Here is a 24,736-nt window from a genome sequence, read left to right as displayed (position 1 = left end):
TTAGATAACAGTAACTTCCCTAGGTTTTCTTTTCACACTCTCTAGTCGTGTCAAAGGACGGAAATTTGACTTCCTGCTTCCCTCTGTAGTAGTCAATCTGCAGTCCTTCTGCAGCCCCTTCAGCAGCTCCATTAACTCCCGCTTTTCCAGCTCTGCCTGCTCCAGCTCTTGGCGGTGCTGCCTCTCTGCAGCCATCAGAGACCGCACATCCGACATCAGCCGTGACATCTGACTCTGAAATGCAAACACCAGTTTACTGCAAGAAACAAACTCTCTTCTAATGATGCTGCAATGAAGTGGAGCTGGCCACGCGTGTTGGGTAATGGAGTCTTCAGAATAAAAACCACCAAATTTTTTTTTTGATAGTGCAACAAATGTAAACAATTTGAGACACAATCCAGCATTCACCTTGTGGGATGGTCTTGTTCTAAAGATTCCAATATGTTTTACGAAAACATTTTGTTTGCATATTTTGTTTCTCATGAAGTATGGTAAGAAACAGCCAATTTACCTACATGCTGCTTTTATTTTCTGTTTCAAGAATCCAAACAAAATATGGTTGTGGTTATGTTCAGATACATTTTTCAAGGATTTAACAACAAATCCAGTAAAAATAAAACTGTGAACTATAAATTTTTTAAAACTTTTTAAAAGCTTTAAAAATGATTGCTTTAAAAATAATTTTTCTGTGATATAATAAAAAGAGGATGAATAAAAGGATAAGACAGCCTTGCTTGTTACTTGATGAAGTTTACTGTGAACCTTTCCAACCTGATCACAGTGCAAATACCACTCTTGGTAGTAGGGCTCTGTGTCAGCTCTGGACTAAGCCACTTTGGATAGCAATTAAAAATGGAGCTGAATGTTTAATTACATCCAGTTTGTGAGGCATACTCTACATTTAGACACTGAAAGCAGCTTCAGATTGATCTGCTGACAATGTTATGCATGCACAGAACACGGGTGGAGTACCCAGGTGAGCTCCAGTGAACCTGAAGCAGTAAACCACAGGAATACAGAATCCAGCCTGCTTCTCCACAGAGATAACCTGGCAAAGCTTTGATGGTTTTGTTCCCCATACTTAATGCCATTTTCCTCTGTATGAGACTTTATTTACAAAATAAGAAACTGCAACTGGGAAAAGCAAAAAGCTAGACTGTTAAGAGAGGAAAAAAAAAATTGTATTTACCTTTAGTTCTTCAATTTCATTTTGCAGAATACTCTCTTTTTGGACCATATGCCTTCTCTGTGAATCTAACCTCGACTCCATCTCATGTTTTGCCTCCTCCACTCTGCAGATCATTTCTGACCTAAAAAGTTTATTTCTCCTTGTTAAGTCTTGTAAGCAGAGAAAAGAATGATCTTCAAAATCCAGAAAGCCTTCTTGCAGCCAAGCAGACTGAACTGATTCCCATCAAGCTCTACAGAATGCCTCCGTAGAGGCCTGATTTATTTATTTAGAAAGAAAAACAGCATAAAGAAGTGCATTGTGCCCAGGGGCATTAAAGTGCCCATGAGGAGGCTATAGAGGGACAGTCAAATCATACTCCTCAAATAAAATATTCCTAGAACTCAAGAAGGTGTATTTATGACTTTAAGTGATTTTCTGGTGTTTGCCTACAGTATGTGCTTGCTGAGTGTTATGAAATAAGAAGCAGCCAAGATAAAAAGTCTGAATCCTGTAGTACTGCTAAACATGTAAGGAAGTGAGACAGCCTGTGTGTGTGGACATGGTAGGCACTTACAGACACAGTTTAGTGGTGGGCCTGGCAGCACTGGATTGACTGCTGGACTCAATGATCTTAAAGCTCTTTTTCAATCTAAATGATTCCATGGTTCTGTGTGTAACCTCGTTCAGTTTTATGGTGGACACTAAATGACAGTATGCAGTAAACTGTTACAGCCTAGTCACTCACACAGCCCCACAGCCAAAACCAGATGGCACTACATTAACCTTTTGAGCTCAGAAACCAGGCAGCAGAATCACTTGTGTCTCAATGCATTTAAACCATATTTGAGCCTGACTTAACAGCAGTGTTCAAAAGCACAACACTTAGGAGCTGAAAGATACAAATGGGAAGGAGCATGAGTGGGGAAAAAAAACAAAGTACAACTGGAATATAGTACAAAGGGAAAGCTACAGAAACTTACGTAAGAGGAAAACAATGATGCTGGTAAGAAGAGTCATATTCACTGACTGTTTATCTACCAGAACTTAAAAAAAAATCATAATTAGACCTTCAGTGGTTGAATCTACCTGTACTTGCCAAAATACTTACAGATTTTTATCTTCTCAATCTGTAAAAACATAAACTAAATACAATTCTTAAATAATGTGGCTTCATCTGTATAAGAGGCCAACGGAAAAATTAAATTGCCAGCTTCCATTTTCTTAGGTTTTTTGTCATTTTAAATAGTAAGCTTGCGATTCTGTTCAACTGCAAGCATTGGTATTTTAAGATTTATGGTAACTTGGAAAAAAACACCCAACAACAAAAGAATCAAACCAGCAAGAATTTAAAGTCCATGCTGACACATGATGAAGTTCTGGCCCGTTAGCATCAAGTAATTAACGGCCCATTTAACACATACCAGAATGCAGTGCTAGTATTTCAAAGTGCTTCCTGCAGTGACTTTGAGCCCAGCCCAGCCCAGCCCTGAGAGAAGGACAAGCTCTGTACCGCAGCAGCTCCAGCTCAGTCCTCAGCTCTGCCACACAGTTGTGCTGCGTGTCCTCGGCGCTGAGGATGGTGAAGCCGCAGCCGTTGGGGCACTCGCGGCTCCGGTACTCGCACACCGCCAGGTGCCCGTCCAGGTTCCGCCGCTCGATCTGCACCGTGCAACCTGAGCAGGGGGAGCAAGGCAAGACAGCATCTACAACAAAAGCACTCTCAGTCATTCCAAACAAAATCAGTCAAGAAAGGAAGCTGAGAGAAGTGATTTCCTTAGGACATGAAATATGACAGTTACACATACATAGCTACTCATACAACTCTCACTAAGATACTTATCCATTAGAACACTGAAAAGCTGCAAGGAGGTATTTTCTGTATTTTCTGTAAAGTCTTCTACTGCTGGTCTGGCATTAAGTCAACTTCAGTAATGACAATCCTGATGCCAAGCTAAGACACTAGCAGTTTGCCTGTGCTACCATCATAGATTGTAATGACTGGAATTTATAAAGAATACACATGTATTCAGTGTAAAAAAATATTATGCTATCAAACTTAAAGAAGTAGTAAAGAGAGATGTGGATGAGATGGAATGTAAACTTGTTTTCCAAACAATTTGTTGGGTCTTCTCGCTAATGTACTAGACCATAATAAGTTAGAACATTTATTTATGAACATTTAATAACTCACACAAAGATAGAAATATTTCCACAGAAATTCTGGGATACAAACTTTGCAGTTCTGTAGTGATTAAAAGTAAAGTGTAAAGAATCAAAAATTAGCACTATATAAATTACTGCTATATTCAACTCTCTAAACTTGAAGTTTGTAGTCTCAACTTATGAAGTCAAACTTAGGAAGTTTGTAGTTTAATTACTGAGACTGACTTTGATGAAGTACACACTTGCATTTAATTCAAAGAGAATAATGCATTAATGCAAAGAGAATATCAACTTAAGAAAACAGAAGCAATGGAGTATTGAAACTTCCCAATAAACCAAGCCAGAAAATGACAAATGAGTTCTCTAGAAGAGCTTTACTAATAAATGTAATGATTTGTAACTGAGGTACTCAAAATACACTCCATGTATTTTTGGAGAAGAGTTGGAGCAATAAGAGTTGGAGTGAGAGCCTTCACACCCCAAACACCAGTGCAGTGTAAAAACATAAATCTGTAAAACACAGTAAAATACATAAATCTGTAAAACACTACTGTTTCTGTAGGAAGTAGAACAGGTGAATCAATTATCTGCAGAAGTCACTTATAATAACTTATAAAATTATAAGAGAAAAATTATAACTTCTAGCAGAGCAATTCTAGTACCTTCATAATCTCATAATTAATTACAATGGCAGCCCTTAGCATCATTAATTAGATTTTATCTTTATCTAGGAACAGACAACATTTCAAATGAATTCAACTGGGAAATTTTAACAGTATGTTCCTTTTTAGAGGTATGTTTCTTTCTCAGGAGGTGTAGTCTTGCTTTAAATAAAAACCTCAACATGAACAATTCTAACTAGAATTTTGCTTAGAATAATTCTTATTTCCAAGATATGTTCTTGTTAAAGCTATGTCACAGAGCTGACAGCTTCACATGCACCAGGCAATCAGGTATTTTATAAATAAATTATGATCCCCAGGTCTTCTGCAGGGGCTACTGCATTCATTCAAACATCAAAACATGCAGTCAGAACTGGAAAACAAACTCATCATTTGACAGAAAACAAAACTAATGCACTACTACATTTTCATACATTTGAAGTTCATCATATTCATTTTGGTTAGTTTTTGTATAAGAAACAGTTGCTAATCATCATGACTGCCATATACTGGTACTATATTTTGTTCAAAAACACTGCTGTAAAGGGCAGATTGTGCCAAAGCTTTGAATTTCTGTTAGGAAATAATGGCCATTATTGCAGTTCTGTTGACAGGAAGATGACAAACGTGTTTGTTTAATATAAAGGATTCAACTTTGAATGCTACTCACCAGCATTGGAGCAGGGTATCTGACTGTACTCACACTCCCTTTCATGCCTGTCTATAGACTCCAGAGAACAAACCATTTCACAGCCATACTCTCTGTTTCTGCAATGTAGCTGAAGACGGTTTAAATCATTTTTCATATATCTACGTGCAAAGAAAAGAATTTGTTCTTAAACCTGCGAACATTATTGAAAAATTTCTATTTTCAACTTTTGAGAAAAGAAAGCAAGATTCCAATCTCCATTAGGAAAAATTGTGAGTAACTAGCTGAATTTATTTACTTTCTTAAGAATTCAAGTGACCATATCAAGAAAAAACAGCTTGAAAGAAAGAATGAAATATTCAGTCTCCAAATTTAAATGTGCAAATGAAATCTTTATTTTTGAATAATTTTTAATTGTGACCTTTCACTGGCTCAGCAGATATTATCAATAACAAACACCAGGGCTACTCATTTGCTATTTAAGTTCTATGTTTCTAAACACGCCAGACTAAAGGACTACAGTGAGTACAGACAAAACAATCTAAAAATTAAACTCTAGTACTCTGTCTACACTATAGCTAACTTCCAGATAGTAAAATCTCCTGAATGAAAAATTAAGTTATGAGTACTAAAAACGTTAAATTTACTGTAGCTGGAGACTATAAATACATAACTGTTAATCTGAGCAAGATTAGATAATGCAGATGTTAACCAGCAAGCAGCATCTACTGTTGAAACTGTTTTGTTCTGACAGTAGCAGGAATTACAGTTTGAAATAGAACAGTTTGTTTGGGGAAGACCAACAACAATCATATGGTCCAACTGCCTGACCAGTTATAGAAGGCACTAGTGAGAACAGCCCACTTTACACAACAAGGTGGTTTACAACAGACATTCCTATGTCTAAAGATCTTTTTTAAAAAGGATTTGAAGGTCATAAATTTGGTTAATATCTCCAGGAATTGTTAATTAGAAACACCACTACAGGACCTAACTAAGTCTGAAAAGAAAAGAGATACAGAGTGTGTAGTGACTAACATCAAGAGTCGTTTTGCTTGCTTTCTCTGAAATCAAGTATGGAAAAATTTTGGTGCGGTAAAGGACATTCAGAATAATATCCAGACAGGCATCTGGAATCAACATTCAAGATATAAAAAGGTAGAGAACAAACTAAGTGTCCTTTCAGCTTTGAAATCCTAACACCCTAACAGTTATAATAAATAGAAAATGCTAATGCTTTCTTGTAAGTAAGCAGTTGGTGTCTGCCACAGGCATACTGGATAAGACAGCCTGAGCAACAGTATCGACAGGAGATGAAGCTGTGCAAGCAAAACTGAGAAATCCTAAATTCATTAATTTCAACACACAGCAAGATTACTGGGTACCTATAGAGAGGTCGTAGCAAAGACACATCAATGACTTGTCTGTCCTCAGGGCAGTTGCTGTGATGAACAAGCCAGCCATGGATGCAGGCAGTGCAGAACGCGTGCTCGCAGGGAGCCTGCAGCGGATCCTCCAACACATCTCGGCAGATGGAGCACAGCAGCCCCTCATTGACATAGCCCACGAAGCGCTCAATGTCGTAACCCATGCTCTCCACACCTTCAGCCTGCTCAAAAACCCCAAGCACGCAGAAATAAAGCAATCTTTGGGCTGAATATGTGTGGGTAGATCCACAAAGAGGCCTGACAGCAATTCTAAAAACATGGAGACCATACAGTGAATAAAGAAGTGAATGTGTGAATGCAAGCAAACATTTACACACTTCAGAGACTTTCAGATTTAAGGGAATTTGAGAATTGTACTGCTGGATGTCAGAATCACAATTTTCTATCAAGAAATTCTGAATTCTGAAAGCAAAGACTTTGGCACAGTGGAGCTGCACTTCTTCTGAACGCTGTTATTGAACATAACTGTAGCAGCCACTCTGAAACATACAGCTTTTTTTTAACATGAATTCTACCTGAAGCAGAAACATCACACAAGTTCAAAAGCAAATGTTTGCTTTCCATTTTAACACCTTTCATATAATGCCCAACAAACTTAGAAAATGGTGTTCTTACCAACAATAGCTGTGGCACTTTCAGCTAGCAAATCCTGGATTTATGAACTGCACATCACTTAAGATGTTGTTTTCCTACTGAAAAAAAGACTCTCTAGTCACTGTAGCCTTCCATTTCAGAGGAACAGCATGAAATCTCCACATGCTTAAAGACACACTTAATATTCAGGAAGTAAAAGAAATCAAAACTGCAGCTAACCCTGAAATCATGAAGAGCTACTGTCTTTTCCTACATGATCTATTTTATAAAACTGAGAAGCTTTTGAATGGATTTGAAAGCTTTGTGAAGAAGAACTAATGGGCAATCTGCCTTCATCTAAATCCTATAATGAAAAACCTCGTGAAATTTGGCAAGACTCCACAGAACTTGCTTAAAAGAATAAGTTTTAGGCTCCACATTGCTCCTTGACATATAAAGTTACTTTTGTAAACCCACTGAGACTCATGAAAGAGGTTTTCATTAGTTATGAGATTTTCTAAATAAAATAGAAAAGGAAGATATCTTACCTTTGTAGATTTTACTACATATACATGTAGTTTGCCCAAATACTTCAGAAACAGTTTTCTGACCAGTAAGGCATGTAATGCTTCCTTCAGTTTCTCTTCACTGCTTTATTATGCCTATGAGAAAAATTACAAAGAGTAAGGCTCAGTAGTGTTTCCTAAGTGACTGAGTCCTATGCCTAACAAGCCAGCTACTGAATAGATGCTGTCCTAACAGCCCCTTAAAACCAAGTTTTCCAAAGCAAGCCACTGAAAACCTACAATTCAACACAGGATAATTGACTAGGTTAGGGTGAAAATAATCATCAGTCTCTGTTTCAATTACTACTGATGCAGATATTTATCAAAAAACTGAACACCCTGCTGATGATCCATTTTGAAGCCAGCTTTGTTTGTAAGACTGAAGACAACAGAATTAGTATTATTGAAAAGTAGCAACTGAAATCTGGTAAAATTATATTCCTGAAAAAGATAGAAGTTCCTTATTGACCTGTTTTAATCCAGTCATGACAGGCACTTAATTTTTTAAACAAAACTATTACAGTCAAGTCTGTTGTATTGGCAAATATCATTGCTGTGTAGCATAACTAGAGTTGCTCACTTAAAACACCACAAAAGATGCCATTACTGAACCCTTTAAGTTATGCTAGAGGACTTAAACTGCATATACAGATTAGTTAATATGAACTGTAAGCCTAACACTTTGATTTGGTTTGGTGAATCCAGAGGATTCTGCTTTTAGAAAACTTTCAAGGACAGGTAAGAGAGAAAAACTAAGCACTTTTACTGTCCTAGAGTTCTACTCTACTGTTCTAGTGGAATTGTGGATGCTGTGAGCTACATTTTGCACAAACACTACTAGTCCCTGAGGATCAAGTCTTCAAGACACTCTTCAGCATATTTTAGCAAGTTTAAAGACTAACACAATGCAAGAAAGAGTATTTTTATCAAATGGGGAACAAAAAAAACTTTATTTGTGCTTAACAAGAAATGAAGCGCAACAGCAACAAAAAATATATATATTATATACATATGCATCAGTATATAAATATATGTGGATGTATAATATAAAACCCCAGCCAAACTGAAGTTCAAATGAAGAGTGGATGGGAACTTTGAGGCAAAAAATACAATCAAGGGGGATTCTTCAGGACATTTTGAAGACTCATGTTGGAGCAGCAAAACACAGCACTGGAACCCTTGTGGCAATGGATCTGGGACCTATGCCAGCAGCTGTTACTGAAGTCCCAGACCTCTTCCAGGAGAAGTTTCCTGACCTGAATAATCAGAGATGTTTTATTTTCTTATCAACTTCAAGAGATGCACCTTAGTCAAGAGATAAGCAGAGGCAGAGCATCTGATGAACGTCATGCACTTTAGCAGTACAGATCACTTTACCCAGTATCTTTACCACAAAATGAGATAATTTTCAGCTTCTGCTTATCCCCAGAAACTTCTCACTTCTCCATTTGGCCTCAAACTTATTTTCACAATTGTACTGCAATTCACCAATTGTCACACTCCTTTTTAGATTGCACCTAGAAATTATTTTGTTGAGAGATGTCAGTTGCTTAAGCAAATAACTTCTAAATAGAGTAAGTCACATAGAATTATAATACTACTACTAATAATAATACTGTGTGATTTAGAATGCTGTTTGCTTATATCTACTTGCTTAGCATATGCAGCTTGGGTTGGTGGAAGCCTTAGGCTGAAAGCTGTGGACTTTTGCCTGGACATGCTTTTGGCTGGAACTGAGTTAATTTCCTTAGCAATTTTCCCGTAGCTGCTACAGAGCTGTGCTTTGCCTTTAGAATGAGAAGAATGCTGCCAACACACCGATGTTTTAGTTGTTGCTAAGTAATGTTTATCCTGAGCCTAGGACTTTATTTTAGTTTCCCACGCTCTACCGGGGAGCAGGTGCACAAGCAGCACAAAACAGGAGATGAGGAGCTCATGGTCATCAGCAGAAGCTGCAACTCGAGATAAGAACGGCTAAATGCCTGCATGGACATGGAGAGAGAGCCCAAAAAGCTGTTAGAAGACCCCAGACCAAAAATCACCACTGCATGACAAGGGCGTGTGAAGATCATGTAGGGGAGGGTGCATAAATTGTAAGGGTATCATTGTGCAGAGATTTCTTTGTTTGGGAGATAAAGCGCACTATTTACCTCTTTTTGCCTCTTACTGTTTCATATGCTTTATTTTTCCCTGCAGTTCTGGACAAGCAAAAATCTCCTCCAGACTTCAGAGGATTTTTCAACAGTTGTCATCCCACGTGGTTTGCCAGGCAGATGCACATCCACAACCAGCCCTGAGACTTCCCTGCCCTCAAACAGAGATTTGGTGTGGGTATGGTAACAGGGAGAATACAGGTGGGATGTACTTCCCACATCATCTCATAGCATGCTAAATGCCTGGCACTAACCAAAGCTATTCCACTGTGAAAGGGCACTGAAATGAAATTAGTGACCTTCATTTTTGCATCTGCAGTAGCTTCAGATTTTTAAAAAACGCTTCTTTTTCATGTGACAAAACAAAGCAAAACTGTTTGAAAGTCTGGAGTGAACCACGCCAGAACTACAGATGTGCACGGCTAAGAGAGCATTTTCAGAGATGCTGCAGGAACAGAGTCCATGCAGGGCCCAGGGAGAGGTGACACTGAGATATCACATTTCTTCAGTCTTTATTTTCACAACTTCTGCTATACAGACCCAATATTTCAGTGTGTTTTTTGCCACTCTGACACTGTAAGCCACTTCAGGCCAGCATCAGTGCCCAAAGGGGCAGACTCACCCCTTCAGCTGTGACTGTACAAGGCACTTGATGCATCACTCTCAGTAACTGACTTGTTTTAAGACTGAACTGGGGGGAAAAAATTAACTTTAGCAGTTTTCTTATAGTAGTCCAAGCCTATCTATCCACAAATAAATGTGCTCCCCACCTCCCTCCACCCCCTCCTTTGAATCAGTGAGAACATTTAATTTGCCCTTTTCCTGAACTAGCCCATGCAACTCACCATGCAGACAACCATACCCTGACTTGATTAGTTAGGCTAGAATTTCTTGTAGATGGCTCAGCAAAAGCTCGAGGGACTGTGTAAGTAGGGCATGACCAGGCATAAGAAACTGCAGCCAGGGCAGAAAGGGAAGAAAGACAGACAGCAGCAGTCAAGGATGCTGAGGGATGCTACTCCCTCAGCTCAGCTCCCCTAACTGGTACATTGGGGAGTTGGATGAACATTTGTGTAAGAGAGAAGGTACAGAGGAGGGTAAGAATAAATGAACAATGCAAACAACTGATTTTTTTTTTTTTTTCAGAAAAAAGCTTATATAAAAATTATGGGCCAATTTAAGGCCTGTACCAGGAGCTACATAACTACTATAGCTATTCTGTCAAAGAACATTTTTGTATGACACATGCTGTCCTGCACAGCCTACTCAGAACAATGCCATCCATGACATGCCTGGCACAGACCAGAATCCAGAGAAGGGCAATGGAGCTGGTGAAGGATCTGCAGAATGGAGTTGGTGAAGGATCTGGAGCACAAGTCCTATGAGGTGTGGCTGAGGGAGTTGGGGGTTGATTAGCCTGGAGAAAAAGAGGCTCAGAGGGGACTTTATGGGTCACCTGAAAGGAGACTGTAGCCAGGTGAGGGCTGGTATCTTCTCCCAGGCAGCCAGTGACAGGATGAGAGGCCAGCGCCTCAGGCTGGGATTCAGCTTGTACAGCAGGAAGAATTTTTTCACAGAAAGGGTGGTTAGCCATTGGAATGGGCTTGGTGATCCTAGAGGTCTTTTCCAACCTAATTAATTCTGTGACCACCTTCGGTCACAGGTGCAGGGCCGGGCTCTGCGGCCCCGAGCCAAGCCCAGGGTCAGAGGAGCTCTCTCCCCTCGGAATTCTGCACAGCTAACAGGGGAAAGGCCTCCGGATTCGGCGCGGGAAAGCGCCTCAGGGACGGACAACGATCCCAGCCACAGAGCACACAGCTGGCCTGGAAACACCTGGAGGAGGGACCCGACACCAAGACAGAGCACCTGCGCTGCCTCGGGCAGCGGCAAACACCCTTACAGCTGCACGCGCCCTTCCCGCTCCCTTCCCCACACGGCAGCGATGCCGCCGCCGGCCCGGCGCAGGGCCTGACAACCGCTGAGCACAAACCCCGCGCGGCGCCTCCCGCCCCGGGCCCGGCCCCACCGGGCCCCGCTGCCCCCGGCCCGCTCGCCGCCACTCACCCCGCCCGCCGCCGCTCGTCGCCGCGCAGCCCAGCTTCCCTTTACGGCCGCTCTCGCTTGACGGCGGCGCGGCGGGCGGCCGCTCCGCCATGCTGTGTGTGGCACAGACCCCGCAGGCCGGCACTGCGCACGCGCACGGCAGCGTCTCTCTGTCTCGGGTCCCGTCCCGCAGCGCGGCCCCGGCGCACGCGCGCCCGGCGGGAAGGGAAGGCTGCGCAGCGCGCACGCGCGGTACGGCCGGTGGGGCTGCCGGGAGAGCGCGGCGGGACAATTGAGCGCGGAGGCGGGACCGGAGCGCAGGTACGGGCGGCACGGGCGGCACGGGTGGGGAACTCGGTGGAAGCTACCCTGGGAAAGACGCTACAAATGCTCTAGCTCCAACCCCTCTGCCGTGGGCACGGACATCTTTCACTAGACCAGGTTGCTCAGAGCTTCATTCAAGCTGGCCCTCAGCGATGGGGCATCCACAAGTCCTCTGGGCAACCCGTTCCAGTGCCTCACCATCCTCAGAGTGAAGAATTTCTACCTTACATCTGATCTAAACCCGCTCCCTCAGTTTGAAGCCATCCCCCCTTGTCCTTTCACTACATGCTCTTGTAAAAGTTCCTTACAGCTACTCCTGATCTGAAGCGATTTTTCAGTAATGTTGATGCTCAAGACGATGCACTCGCTGCCTGCAATTTAACTGAGTAAAGCCGGTGCTGTGTCACACTCTGCAGTTGCCCACAGCCCCTTTTTGCCTTTGCATCTGTGCCGGCAGTGCCTCTTCAAACACTGCAGGAGCAGCTGTTAATTTTGGGCCGAGATGAGCATTGCGGCTGCCTTCAGCAGAGCTCCGTGCACACCGCGTTGAGCTGGATGTGTAAAATCTTGAAACAGTCTTTGTATGTATATTTAATTTTCAGTGCAGCTACAAATGTACCTTTAGGACCAAAGTACTGAAGCGGATTCAGTGCCTGACACACCAGGGGCAGCCGTGAGGCGGTTCGGGCTGTGGTTTCGTGGTGTGCTCAGGCATGGTTGCTGAGAAGAGCCAGGAGCAGTGCTTTCTGCATGGCTTGCAGCTGCTTCCCTGCCAGACATAACAGCAAGGCAGGTGCAGTGTGCCCTGGTGTATCGGTGCTGTCTCTGAGGAAAGGGCATATTTGCATATTCTTTCATTTTGTTGTAGTCTGGAGCTGTTCCTTGCCTTGCTACACTCACTCTGATCTTATCTGAAAGACCTGGCGTCAGTGGTTTACTGTACATCCCTGATGTTCTATTCCTCTTGGGTAGTAGTGTAATGGAACAAAATGTAAACATTTTTGTTATTATTTTTAAACATATTTTTACTATATTTTATGAAAGCTTGTATTTTAAAAGAAATATGTATTTCTGGATGCAGTGTTTAATTTTAAAACCCACAAACCCATAAAGGTCTTTGTAGTTGCAAGTAAGTAATACTGGTAATAGTGAAGTTACTGAGTTATCAAGGATGTTGTCTTCAAATGTCTTAGTAATTTTCAGATCTCCTAATGAGTTTGTTTTTATGGTTTTAGACCAAATGACAGTGCAATGGTCAAGTGGATTTAGAAAGCAGAACACTTTAATCATGGATATGTGCAATTTATGAATTGTGCAGCTTCTCTGTCCCACAGAACCTGAAGTGCAGTGGGCAGGGTTAGTGTAGCACTGCAGCCACGCCATGCACAGGCCTCATGCAGAGCCCTGGGGTGTCCTGTGCTGTCTTCCCAAGTGTCACTCTGCAGTGTAGGGTTGGGTAGAGAGCTTGCTCAGATTCCTGTGGCAGCTGAAGCTGGCTCTGCTGAGCACTGGCAGTTGCAGTCTGCTCCCCCTGAAGGTTCTTGACACCTTTGCAGCATTCACAGTGACTTTTCACACCACAGATACTCCTGTTATAATAACCAAGCTACTCCCTTAGTGCATAGGGTTAACTAAAACTCATTTGCTATCACTGTTGTCAGGTAAGCCCAACTTGAGTGAACAGCTGTACACACAGAGGCTTCTTTCCTTGTATTTTTAATAACAGCCACAGTGGAAGTGACAGGACTTGAGACCATTTTGCCCCTGAGATTTATGTCTAGTAACAGCATCATATATATGCTAATTGTGCAGCTATGGGGAGAGCAGTACTCCTGCCAGCAGTCTCGGCATGTTTGCAAAGTGTTTTGGCAGTGCTCTGTCACTGCTTCAGGGCAAACCTTGGGAAGAACGGTGGTTGTGCCCCAGGAAGCCACTGGAGTGCAGAGTAGCACCAAAAAAGGTGCAGAACCACACAGTCTGCTGCAGCAGGATGCAAACATGCTTTTCAGATGGTACAGAAGTTTGATTCTGCAATCTGTATTATGGTTTATTTTTGACCCAGTAGTTGGGGGGATAATTTAAAATAAACGTGTAAATGGGGAATTAAACCTGTAACTGCAGTGTAAGTTGTGCTTGCCTTCTTCATTTTGGCTGCTGTGTCTTTCTGTTGGAGTTTTCTTCTTTTGTTTGATTTCTGTCTACTACTTTGAAGGATTAAGACTATAACTGGTTTTTCTATTGGTTGCAAAGTAAACTTTGTCATATTAACATTGACATATGTTTGGTTTTGACCTAAGGCTGCTCAGGGGAATAATAGTTATATTTTGAGGGAAAATCTATAATACATTCCTTCCACTGTTCAAGTGGACATAACATGGAGCAATAATATCCACTGTAATTCAGTGATAATTTTCTCCTGAATGTTAATCTTATTATGGTGAACCTGAGTGACCAATGTAATTGACTGTTTAATGCAAAATGCTGGTCCCAGATATGAGACATACCTTCAGGATTCATTGTGCACTAATTCATTGTTCATTGTGCACTAATAATGAGCTTTTCAAAATTATGTTTCCAGTGTATAGAATAGTAAGTTTTGCTTTAAACTGTCTTTCTTTTTGTAAACTGGTGTAAGTTTGCTAAGTAGCCCTATATTGTGCATCTCTAGAGCATTTATTGCTATTGGGAACTGCATTTGTGGCTTTTTAAATGAAATTGGAGGTGCTCAGCTGCAGAATTTGCTGTAGTTGATCTTTCTTAGTAGTTAAACAAAGCATTGCAACAATACTACTTTTTATTAAATGTTATTATGCTTGTGAGTTAATATTGTTATTTGAAGATCTTGTATGCTCCTTTATATTTTGAAATAGTGCTTTTGTTGTCATCTCTGGATATATTTTTATATTTAGAGCCTATCCTGACTACAGTTGTCTTTATCTGCTTCCTTCCTTCCTGTCCCCCCTGCAGAGCAGTACAGCTGAATATGAGACGATCTGCAGCTCCCAGTCAAGTCCTAGGAAATGCTGGCAAAAAGCCAAGGTTTACACCACCAGGAAAATGCACTGCTGTTTGTATCAAGAATGAAACTAAGGAGATGGACCAAGAAATTAAGTTAAAGGAGGTAAACTGAACAGTGCACTAAAAAGTATTTTGTACAGTACTATGATTAAAAGATAACATCTGAGCTCATCACAAACAATCTCTGCTTAAAAAATCTATTTAAAACAAATTTTGACAGCTTTGCTGTCAGTACCTTTGACCTTGCTTCTCAGGTTAGGCTTCTCTCACTGTGGAGTGGTTGCAGAAAAATGTTTTTCAAATAAGTAAAATTAATCAGTATTGAGTCCAAATGCAAATCTCAAGTGTAAATGAGGTGGGGATTGCATCTTGGCAGGGGCTTTATTGGATTTTTGTAAAAGCAGTTAAAAAGCCAGGATACTTGTCATAAAGTCTCAATATGCTGAGTTGCAGTTCTGCTGCAAAGGGACTTTCTCTGAAACCTTTAATACTGACACAGAAAAGCAGCACAATTTAAATTTATTTATCTACAGAAGACTTGTATTAAACTAAATTCATAAACTATTTCCACAAGTGTTTGGTACTGTGTGCACACACATGTTGTGATACATATAGTTTTGCAGAGATGGACATATTTATATAACAATTTGATAATGACAGTTAATATGTCTTGAAATCCCTTCTTGTTGCTCCTTTCTCTATTTCTCTTCACCTGCATGCAGGAAATGCTATTGTGAACTTGTTTCTCTTTTGCAGATACATGAGAAAGAGGGAGGTGCTTCATTGCTATCTAAAATAAATATCAAGAATCAAAATGAAAATTCTACACAGTCTATGGAGTCAACTGGAAAAGTAAAGACAAAAGCATGTTTCAGCATTAACAAGTGTAGCAAGGCAGAAAAGAAAACACTAAATGTGCCCAAAGCTGGTAAGATGCTCTTTCTTTTTTACTACCATGTACCATAACAGAATTTTAAAGCTTATGCATGGCAGACTGCATATACTAAACTTTTGTGAAGTACTATTATAATCATTGTGCAGTGGTGGCATTATTTGGTGTTATACTGGCTAGAGTGAAGGAAACAAGTGTTAAACAAATTTTTTAATAAAAAAGGAAAGAGCCAAGGTGTTTTGGAAGCCATTTGGTAGTGCTGCTATTCAGGTTTGTGTCTTCCTGAAAAGCCTTTTAGTCAACTCACTCTAATCTACAGTTGGTGCAATACAAGAATTGTAATACCTTAAATAGTGGGGAAGTGTTGGAGACCTTGCTGACCTCATGCAGAGAAAGCTAACAATTCTGAATGGATTCAGGTTTTTTCAGAATTAATGAGGTTTTCTTTTCTTCAGTGTCTCCAGTGGGCACTTAAGGTTTAAGCCAACTTTAGCCACAGAGCAGAACTGGCTTTGCTCATTTGTGGGTGTGCACTTCATCAGCTGTGTCCTGGTAATGAATGCCTCTGACAAACCAGGGAAGAAAGCTCTGCAAAGACACTGAAGTGTCTGAACTATAGTAAGTGCACTTGGATGGACCTGAACAACATTGTGGGGTTGAGTGTCTTCATTTCCCAGTCTTGGTGTGCCCTGACCACAGATGCAGCACAGTTCTGTGTTGTGTGAATGCAAGTGTATGACCTCAGGAGCCAAGTACATCTTGAAAGCCTGGCACTTGAACTGGATTACTAACACTGATGGATGGAAACTGCTCCTTTTGGAGCCAGCTCAGGCATTTAAAACACCTGTCTTACAGTTATTTCACTATTGTATCTTTGTTATTAATTACACTCATAATAATGGTTTAAGGTTCGTTTAATTAATAACACTTTGTGTAGTGAGTGAAGTTTTAAAAGAGCATTTCAGGGCCTCTTATCACCTTGAATTATTGGAAGGCTTTAACAGCTGCATTTTATTTTGTTTATAATAAGACCTCTTAAATCTTGAAGCCTCACTGAAGCAAAACTGTCCCAAAGTCCAGCCAATAGTGAGGCTAATTCCCAGAAGGGAATTGTTCCCAACAGGCACACATATGTCCTATATACACATACACGAGTGGTCACATAGGCCAGCACAGACATGGAACACAGCACTCAGGCAAGCACAAACAGTGCCCATGGACACATCCCTTCCCTTCTCTGACTGCTTGGGTGAAAGCCTGTTTGTGGGAAAACAAATGAATGGATTTATATGTAAATACACATGCACACAGAGAATTTAGATCCCTGCAGTAACTGACCTTATGCACTGCCTCTGTTCAGTAGCTGGCTCCTTGATTTGTTGGACACCCCAGCTGTGGGCACATCAGCCACAGAGCCCACAGCTCCCAGTCCAGCTCCTGGTACACAGACCTGCACTCCCACAGGTACAAGGACACTGTGGGTCCCACAGTAACTTGTCTTAGCCTTCTTACCTTGGTCTACTTAGTGGTGGGCTCCTGGACTCAGTGATCTCCCAGTTGCCTTGTGCCCAAGACATGCACATGTACAGACATTTCTGGCTGGTTGCTGAACTTACCAGGAGCCAACCCCCAATATGTCCTGGTCTCTTGTGTAACTTGCATGGACTTTTTGGTCCCTTCAGTGGTCAAGTCTCAGACCCTCTGGTCTCTCCAATATCTGGTCCAGACTCATGGCTGCTCCAGTATTTGGCTTTCAAGCCTCTTATCCTACTTGCCAGCTAGTCCACGTTGGTGTTTGTTAGCAGTCTCACACAGTGTGTCCAGGCAGTGCACTTGGTCTCTGGCCTCTCTGCTAGCTGACATAGCAGGTACCTGAGCTCTGTAACCTGTCCAACTCCAGCTTGCACCTGGGAAAATATTTAGAAGTGTAGTTTGGTAGGAAGATGGGACTTGGTCTGGCAGTAGGATGTAGTGCATTGCTGAGGAAGCTTACTGACCTTCAGCTGTTTAAAAGGGTTGCCTTCCCTACATGCTTGTTCCTGCCTGAACCATCTTTGTCTGTCCCTTCTGCATGTCTGTGTAGTTTTTGATTCTCTTTTTCTCCATCAAAGCCCTTTCTAGCATCTGGGGATTGCACAAATTCCAGGCCCTGGTAGGCAACAATCCTCTCCATTCTCCAAGGTGCTTTGGAAAGCCTTTCCCATTGACTGTTCTGGATTTCAGTCCCAGAAAATGGGAATGTGATACCCTGATAAAATGCTGCCACTGGCACGGTTTGTGACCCAGAGTGTGTGCACTCTGTTTGGCAGAGCTTATGTGGGGAAATTCAGCTTCCTCACATGTCTTTGTCTTATGGCTTTCATGTGTTTCTGCTGCATGCTCAAACTTCCAGTTGATGCCTAGACTTCAAGAAAATTTTCAGTGTCTATGGGACATATTGAGGGGTAATGCTTCCCTATAGGTACATCTACAAGAATTTGTATCTGCTAGTTCTGCTTAGCAGTGCACTTAAAAGATAAATAGTGGATTTAATTCCAAAATAATCTGTGAAATCAGCAGTCATTCCAGAAAAAATGTTATGAAGTAGAAAAGATACTAAATGTCTTTTCCATATCATGAATTCTGGGTGCAGCTGGTATGGGTCCTCTGTGATGACTTTAGAAAAATAACCAAAAAGTTGTGGAGTGAAACTGGGTGAGCTGCTTCTGTTGATGTGCTGTTGCCTTTCTGAACAAGGCATTTTGTGCCAAAAGCCTTTCTATGCATGCAGAATGAGGCTAACCCTGCAAGCCTTTGAAAAGCTGCCATGAAATGTGCTATAAAAGAAGGAAGTCTAATGTCTGTGTTAGTTATTGTCTTCAGGTTCACTGGTGAGGAGAGCACTGTAGTGAAAAAAACAACCTGTACTGAGTCTTCCTTAAATCTTAAGTAATTTTTTAATAACTTAGACTTTCCAAGACAGTTTCTGCCTTTACATCACTTTTGTCAGCTATTCATCACAGCTAATGTAATGATTACATTGATTATGTAAATCATGACCTTCTTTGTAGTGTGAAGTTAAATTGTTTTGTCAAAGCTGGCTTTGGTATGAAATTCAGAAGTAATGGAAACCAGTTGTAAAAGCCACAGTCAGTTGGGGGTTTTTATTACTATTAATATTGTAATGGAATTATATTTGACTGTCAGTCTCTGGAGCCTCATACTTCTCTGTTAAAGGGGCATTAAAATAATTTTAAGATTGAAAAAGTCTGTGTGTATGCATTATTTTGGTCTCCATATCATTTAATGCAGATGATAAACAGTTTGATAGTTATATATCACACTCAAAGCTGCTGTGTTTGGGTTTCCAGTGCAGCAGTGGAATGTGTAAATAAATACCCTAGGTTCCATTGAAATTCTTTTGAAACACCTGTGAGCCATTGGACGACTGCACTGTTCACAGACCTAATCTTTCTGAAACCCAGCCCGTGAAAATGCTGTACATTCTTTCAAAGAAAAAAAACAACAAAAAAACCCCAACAAAACTCAGTTATCTGACACATGGTGTCCATTTCTTAGAGCAGACAAGTAAGAATTTTATTAGATGGAATCAATCTTAAAAATAGAGCATATCTGGCTTAAAAGATATTTGTTTTTCTGCACATCTTTAAAAAAAACCTTTGCACTAAAACATCATTAATGAAAGTGAAGTGCAAGGGACTCTGAAATTCTGTGAGATGAGGTATTTCCAGAAACATTAAATAAGTTTGTAGCAACAGTTGAATGAAACCTATGTATGTGTTGTAGTTTTAGGAGTGTTTGAACTATAAGATTTTGAACATGTTCCTTGGGCAGTTTATGACTTGTGATTATAATAAGTTCTGAATACTGGAAAATAATGTTACATGTTTATTTGTAGGAAAATGAACTTTACTACTCCTTTAAGAATTGGTATTTGCTTCTTTTTAAGAGGAATGAACATGGCAATCTCTTTGGTACCTTTGTTTTGTGTTCAGAATATAATACTTGTTCACACAATGGATCTTTGGGAGGGAGGTGATTTAATTGACATTGTCATTAATACTTTTTCTCACATGCTTCCAAAGAATTCAGCTAAGTGTGCATGCTCTTTACTACTTGTCCTCATGACATTCTGAGGTTCTATTAGCAATAACAAGAAAATACAAGTAATTTGCATTTGAAGAAACAATGGACAGGCAGATCCCTAAACTATACTTAGTAGCGAGCGGGATTGGCAAGAACTGAGGTTTTTACCCATGTTGCCTTCAATTTAAGGATTTAACATATATTTATTTTATTTGTATGCAGCAAACATAATTTAATTTATGTTTATTGTCTGAGTTTACAGCTTACTTTCTGTTGGTACTTTTAACCTAGCAGAATGTTGCTGTGTTTTGCCCCTTGGGCTCACTGTTTTGTGTGTGGAAATGAACAGCTCTTTCACCTGAGCACTTGGACGCAGCATTCCAGCGGGACTGAGATTTCATTGTTTGAACCGGATGTAGGTGAACAGAAAGAATGGACAAAGAGTTTTTTCTGTTACAGCTCACCACCTGTTTGGTTGGTTTTTGGTTCAAGAGTACCTTGTTTTTCATCCATGGCTAACATCTGCTAATGCATCTTCCGAGAGGAACTTTGCCAGAAGTCATGGGCAGATACTATCTTTGAGCTAACAGTGAGGACAAATTGTAACTGTATTTCATAACGTGGTTAATGTGCTCACCCCATGTCTCTAAATAGATATTTCTGATAATATCAGCTGTACTTATTATTTGCATACAGCTTTGAATATATTTTCTCTATCTTCTCTGGAATATTAATGTCTACTGACTACATTCGTCTGTAAGATTGGGATGCTTTGCATACTTAAGCTTCATTTTTCATAATGTGGTTCCTTCAGCTTTCTAGAACATTGTTACAGGTCTGTCTGATACCTCTTATCACTTGATATCAGTAAAGTCTTTTTAACCAATTAATGTGAATATTGAGAGAAAATCCACTGTTCATTTACCACAGTAGCAATCAATTACCTGTCACTTTTAATCAGAAGATTAAAAAATTTTATTTTCAGGACTTTCATATTGTCTAGTTTCAGTCTTAAATGTGTACTTACTGTTTCTAGTAACAGAACTAAAACCATTCATGCCTGGCATCTCATAATGAAGCAGATTATTCCTAGAATTACTTTGATATCTGCAAAAGTACAAGTATTAATTTAATTTTTGTTGTTGCACTTCACAGATGAACTAGAAAAGATATTTCAGTCAGTCTATTTTCGTGGTGGAGCTGCATGTGTAGTTGCAGTTCTCTGTGTCCTTTAAATGTTTAATAAACAGCTGGTAAAGCAGTTAAATCTTTGGGTAAAAGATACTCCATAATCATCTGTAGCTCTTAATAATTACCAAGCACATCTTAGAACAGCTAGATGTGATTGGATTCCTGAGTGTAAGTAATTTATTACTGCATTGTTTGCAAGTAATATTTTACAAGTCTATAAATTTTGTTGTAATTTCTTATTCAAAATAATATCAAATTAGTCTAACAGATCTTTATGATTTAAAATGTTCTCCTTCTCCCTGCAATGTTCTAGAAGAATAGTTTATAACAGCAAACAGACAAATTTATAGACAAGTTTGTTCTCAATTCAGGACAGTTTCTTTACTGTTTAGGTGTCATCTGTGCCTGTTTGATCAGCCCATCTCAAGAGATGGGGACTGGTTAATAAAACTGGGCTGATGTAAACACATTGTAAGATAAATTGTCTGTATCTGACTGGATGCTGATTCCAGAAGTGTTCATTTACACATCAGTCACAGTGGGTCTGGTGTTTTGTGCTCTGTAGCTTTGGGATTCTCTGACATCTCCTCAAGACAACTCCTTTTACTTGGTGCTCTTCCTTGGGGTGTGAAATGATGTCTTCTACTCTGCTGCTGTCCTAAGGCCTTCCCTAGTGTTTCCCCAGCTGATTGTGCACACTGGGTGTTCCCTGGGCTGTTGTCACATTCTAACTGTGTTTATTCATCTTGAATTTGGGATGCCCACCAGCTGAGTGCTTGTAGAATTAGCAAGTGCTAATTCTTGTAGAATTAGCAAGCAAGAGTGAGATGGGAAGAAGGAACTTTACAGCAGCTTCACCACCAAAGGCAACATCTCATATAATGTTTAGCAACTGCAGAACTGCTTTCCTGGATGGGGCAGCCGTCTGCAATGCTGCTGTAAGACAAATCCAGACTTGCATAATTCTAGTGGGATATTTCCACAGTTAATTTATAATTTGGTATGATCATATCTTGCTGTGATATGAATAACTAAGCTTTATGTAATTATAGATGATATAACCAGGATATTCACACTGGAGAAAAGAGCAGTGAATTGGCAGAGAAATGTACTTTTCATTTGCCCCAGTTAAATGTGCTTTGCATTTGAGCTAATGAAGATAATGAAGGAGAGGGGAAGGAAACCAGGAATCAGAAAGGTATTACATGATCAGAAAATAAAGAAAAAGAATTCTAGTAGATGTAAGATATTCAACATTTTCCAAGGAAATTGGAGGGATTAAAATGAAAGTTTCACAGTAGTAATTTGTCTCTTAAATGGAACTGTTGTTGCTTCTTTGCAATGAAAAATAAAAATTTTCTGATTCTTTACTTTTGAGCGATGATATATCCGTTATTGAAGAAAGCTGTGCTCCATGTAAAGATGATAGTCTTTCATGCATTTTAAAAAAGGTATTAAGTTATTGAAAGTGAAAATTTATAAACAAACAAGCAGAAAGACTTAAATACTCATGCAGAAAGAGAGGTCTGCTTGGAAACTGCAGATATAAAGCAAATACCCATTTCCAAGGGCTGGCAGGGGATATGTTGGGAAATTAACTTACTATCCTAATATATTTATTACAGTTTAGCTCCCTAGAGTGGTAAGCAAACACACAGCATATAGTCTGCAATATACAGAAAAATAAATTATCTAATACTGTAACTTTAAAAATGAGGTACTTGAAAAATACCCTGCAGAGAGATTATCTTAAAGAATTCAGGTTTATCAGTAATAATTCTTTCTATTCCCTCATCCATTCTGAGGGGAGCTGTACACATAGTTTCTTCTTACTTCTTTTTTGATTTTCAAAATCTGTTACCAGGCTATACGAATGTAAGATGGGCGAAAAAGAGAAATGCATGGCTATTCACATTTTCTCACATGTCTTTATTTTCCTTTCTCTCACTATTTGTTTTCTAGTTTGGAGTGTGGGGATTTGGTGAGTGTGCATTTCCCAGCTCTCCTGTCTCCAATAGATACAAAGGTGGACTTAAGAGAAGATGAGGGAACACAGCTTTTAGGTGGGGGGACAAGAAATGCCTTACTGAAGGGACCTGGGTGTCATGAGTGTGATGACAGACTAGGCCTGAATGCCTTCAAAGCTAGTTGTCAAATCTTTCTGTGGCTGTGCTCATTGTTTGGATCCCCTTTGTTGCCATGTCAGCCTAACTAGAGTTCAGTCCCAGCTTTTGGCTTTGGGCCTTAAGTTTTCCTTCAAACAGAAGCTTTGTCACAATATGACTTTCCTTGAGCCAACAAGATAATGATAAGATTGTTATCTCACTGTCTTCAAAACATCCACTGAGCAAGATTAGAAGAATGGAGAAAGCTGTTTCTCTGTCAAATGCAGGGAATAGTGCACAGGATAGTATTTTCAGGATAGTATGTCAAAGCATAATCTCAACAATTTTAATCTCTCTGAACAAAACAGGAAACTTGCAGAAACTTAGCCTCTCTTTGACTATTTCGTTTCCTAGGGGCTATCTTGCTAGTGAAGAAGTGAGAATTTAAGGAAAATACCCTGGGAAAATCGTACTTTCAAACCTTTCTGTATTTCTCAGCTGCTTCTGATTAGTCATCAAAAAGCTTGTTGAGAGGATCAGAGAAGGTATAAGCATGTATTAGGAATGGATGCATTTCTTAATTTGTAAGTAATGGGGCTCTTAGCTTTTCTATTTTTAAGGACACAGCTTATAAAGTGAAGAGCTAATTCATGGAGCTGTACAGTCACATAGTATTAGAGAGTCCTGTATTTAAGCCAAACTTGGTTTGAAGGATGGTTACTGATATGAATGTGTGGGTCTTGGAATGGCACACTGAGATGAAGATAAATTCTTTAAAATTTGGCATGGAGGGCATTTTAATTGGCTAATTCATATATTCCCCATTTCAGTGGGCTAAATGTTGAGAGAATGCCTTATATCAGCAGAGAGGACAGAATTGTATTTATCTTTGATGCTTGGAATTTTAGCTGATAAGAGCTCTGAAGGAGGCTGGAACCCTTGTTCTTGCAGCAGTTTCAAGAACTGTTAGAGGTTGGAAATTAATACATGCTAGATGCTGATCACAAAAATAGATGCAGGACAAAGAAAAGAGGTAAAACTTCACCTTATTTGTCTCATGCCCCATGCAGGACAGAGGTTTAGAAATAATTGTGCAGGAGAAAGGAAAGGAGTGGTCTGAGAAGTTCAGGTACATCAAAGATAAAAACAATAAAATATAAAACTGATGGTGAAAGTGCTGATGAAGACGAGAAAAAAAATCAAGTGACATAAGAAAGCCATTTGAAACACAAATGACCTAAAAATATTATTTCTAAAGGGTCTGGTGTGAATATATTTAAGCCCTATAACTTCCAGGTAAAGTTAAATTACAGCTTTTGGATCACAAAACCTTGTCATCTTCAACCCTCTCCTTAGTGATTAATGCCTGCAACCCTTACCTTTAGACACTGCTCATGAAACAACTGTCCCTGTGAGAAACCTTCTGAGTGGGAAGTTTTCTTAGGCACCCTTTGCTCAGCAGGCTCTTAGAGACAGGCAGATCGAATGACTTGGCACTGCCTTGCTGTTCTGTCAGTAGAGAGGACTATATGATGACCTAATGGAAGTTTTGCAGCCCTTTCTACCTATAGACACTCTCATCTTATGCAGCTGCCAAATTCATTTGCAAGGGTAAGCAACTGCCTTGATACTTGCCAAATGTTTCCACTGCCATAATAGCCCAGTGTATTCAGTGATGTGTAACATACCCCA

The 24,736-nt window shown here is 40.1% G+C and overlaps 2 protein-coding genes across 4 annotated transcripts in view; one reads left to right on the top strand and one right to left on the bottom strand.

Moving 5' to 3' along the window:
- LOC128948355 (RING finger protein 151-like) lies at positions 1–9,978 on the bottom strand. Of its 3 annotated transcripts, XM_054293158.1 has the most exons (7): positions 9,926–9,978; positions 7,215–7,328; positions 6,031–6,254; positions 4,667–4,806; positions 2,682–2,874; positions 1,190–1,310; positions 1–234 (listed from the first exon to the last, which is right to left on the bottom strand). In XM_054293158.1, the coding sequence occupies exons 3-7, from the start codon at positions 6,234–6,236 to the stop codon at positions 1–3; spliced, it is 894 nt and encodes a 297-aa protein (XP_054149133.1). In that variant the 5' UTR covers positions 6,237–6,254; positions 7,215–7,328; positions 9,926–9,978. The 3 variants fall into 3 exon arrangements, with proteins under 3 accessions (XP_054149133.1, XP_054149050.1, XP_054149216.1); XM_054293075.1 differs by lacking the exon at positions 9,926–9,978 and having other exon boundaries at positions 7,215–7,382; XM_054293241.1 differs by lacking the exon at positions 9,926–9,978 and having other exon boundaries at positions 2,682–2,844; positions 7,215–7,378.
- A 1,713-nt stretch (positions 9,979–11,691) lies between these two features.
- The window catches only part of RAD54B (RAD54 homolog B), a 63,353-nt gene continuing 50,308 nt past the window's right edge, over positions 11,692–24,736 (top strand). Inside the window, exons 1-3 of the mRNA XM_054274530.1 lie at positions 11,692–11,749; positions 14,720–14,873; positions 15,527–15,698. Of these exons, the coding sequence (XP_054130505.1) occupies positions 14,736–14,873; positions 15,527–15,698 (310 nt within the window). The 5' untranslated portion in view covers positions 11,692–11,749; positions 14,720–14,735. The remainder of the gene's footprint in view (positions 11,750–14,719; positions 14,874–15,526; positions 15,699–24,736) is intronic.

The sequence above is a fragment of the Melozone crissalis genome, unplaced genomic scaffold (genome assembly GCF_028551555.1).
Source record: "Melozone crissalis strain CALT ecotype California unplaced genomic scaffold, PUWL_Pcris_2 ptg000002l_1, whole genome shotgun sequence".
In the NCBI taxonomy this organism is placed as follows: Eukaryota; Metazoa; Chordata; class Aves; order Passeriformes; family Passerellidae; genus Melozone; species Melozone crissalis.
The sequence above is the reverse complement of the archived record's forward strand: the minus strand, read 5'-3'. Positions and strand labels throughout refer to the sequence as shown.

What these genes read in the sequence shown, in the direction of transcription:
- LOC128948355 (XM_054293158.1), bottom strand. Translation starts at nt 6,236, where the DNA reads ATGGGTTACGACATTGAGCGCTTCGTGGGCTATGTCAATGAGGGGCTG. An exon ending in GATACCCTGCTCCAATGCTG is followed by an intron (nt 2,875 to 4,666) that starts GTGAGTAGCATT and finishes CTTTTGTTGTAG; the next exon opens with ATGCTGTCTTGCCTTGCTCC. An exon ending in ATGAAATTGAAGAACTAAAG is followed by an intron (nt 235 to 1,189) that starts GTAAATACAATT and finishes TTTGCATTTCAG; the next exon opens with AGTCAGATGTCACGGCTGAT.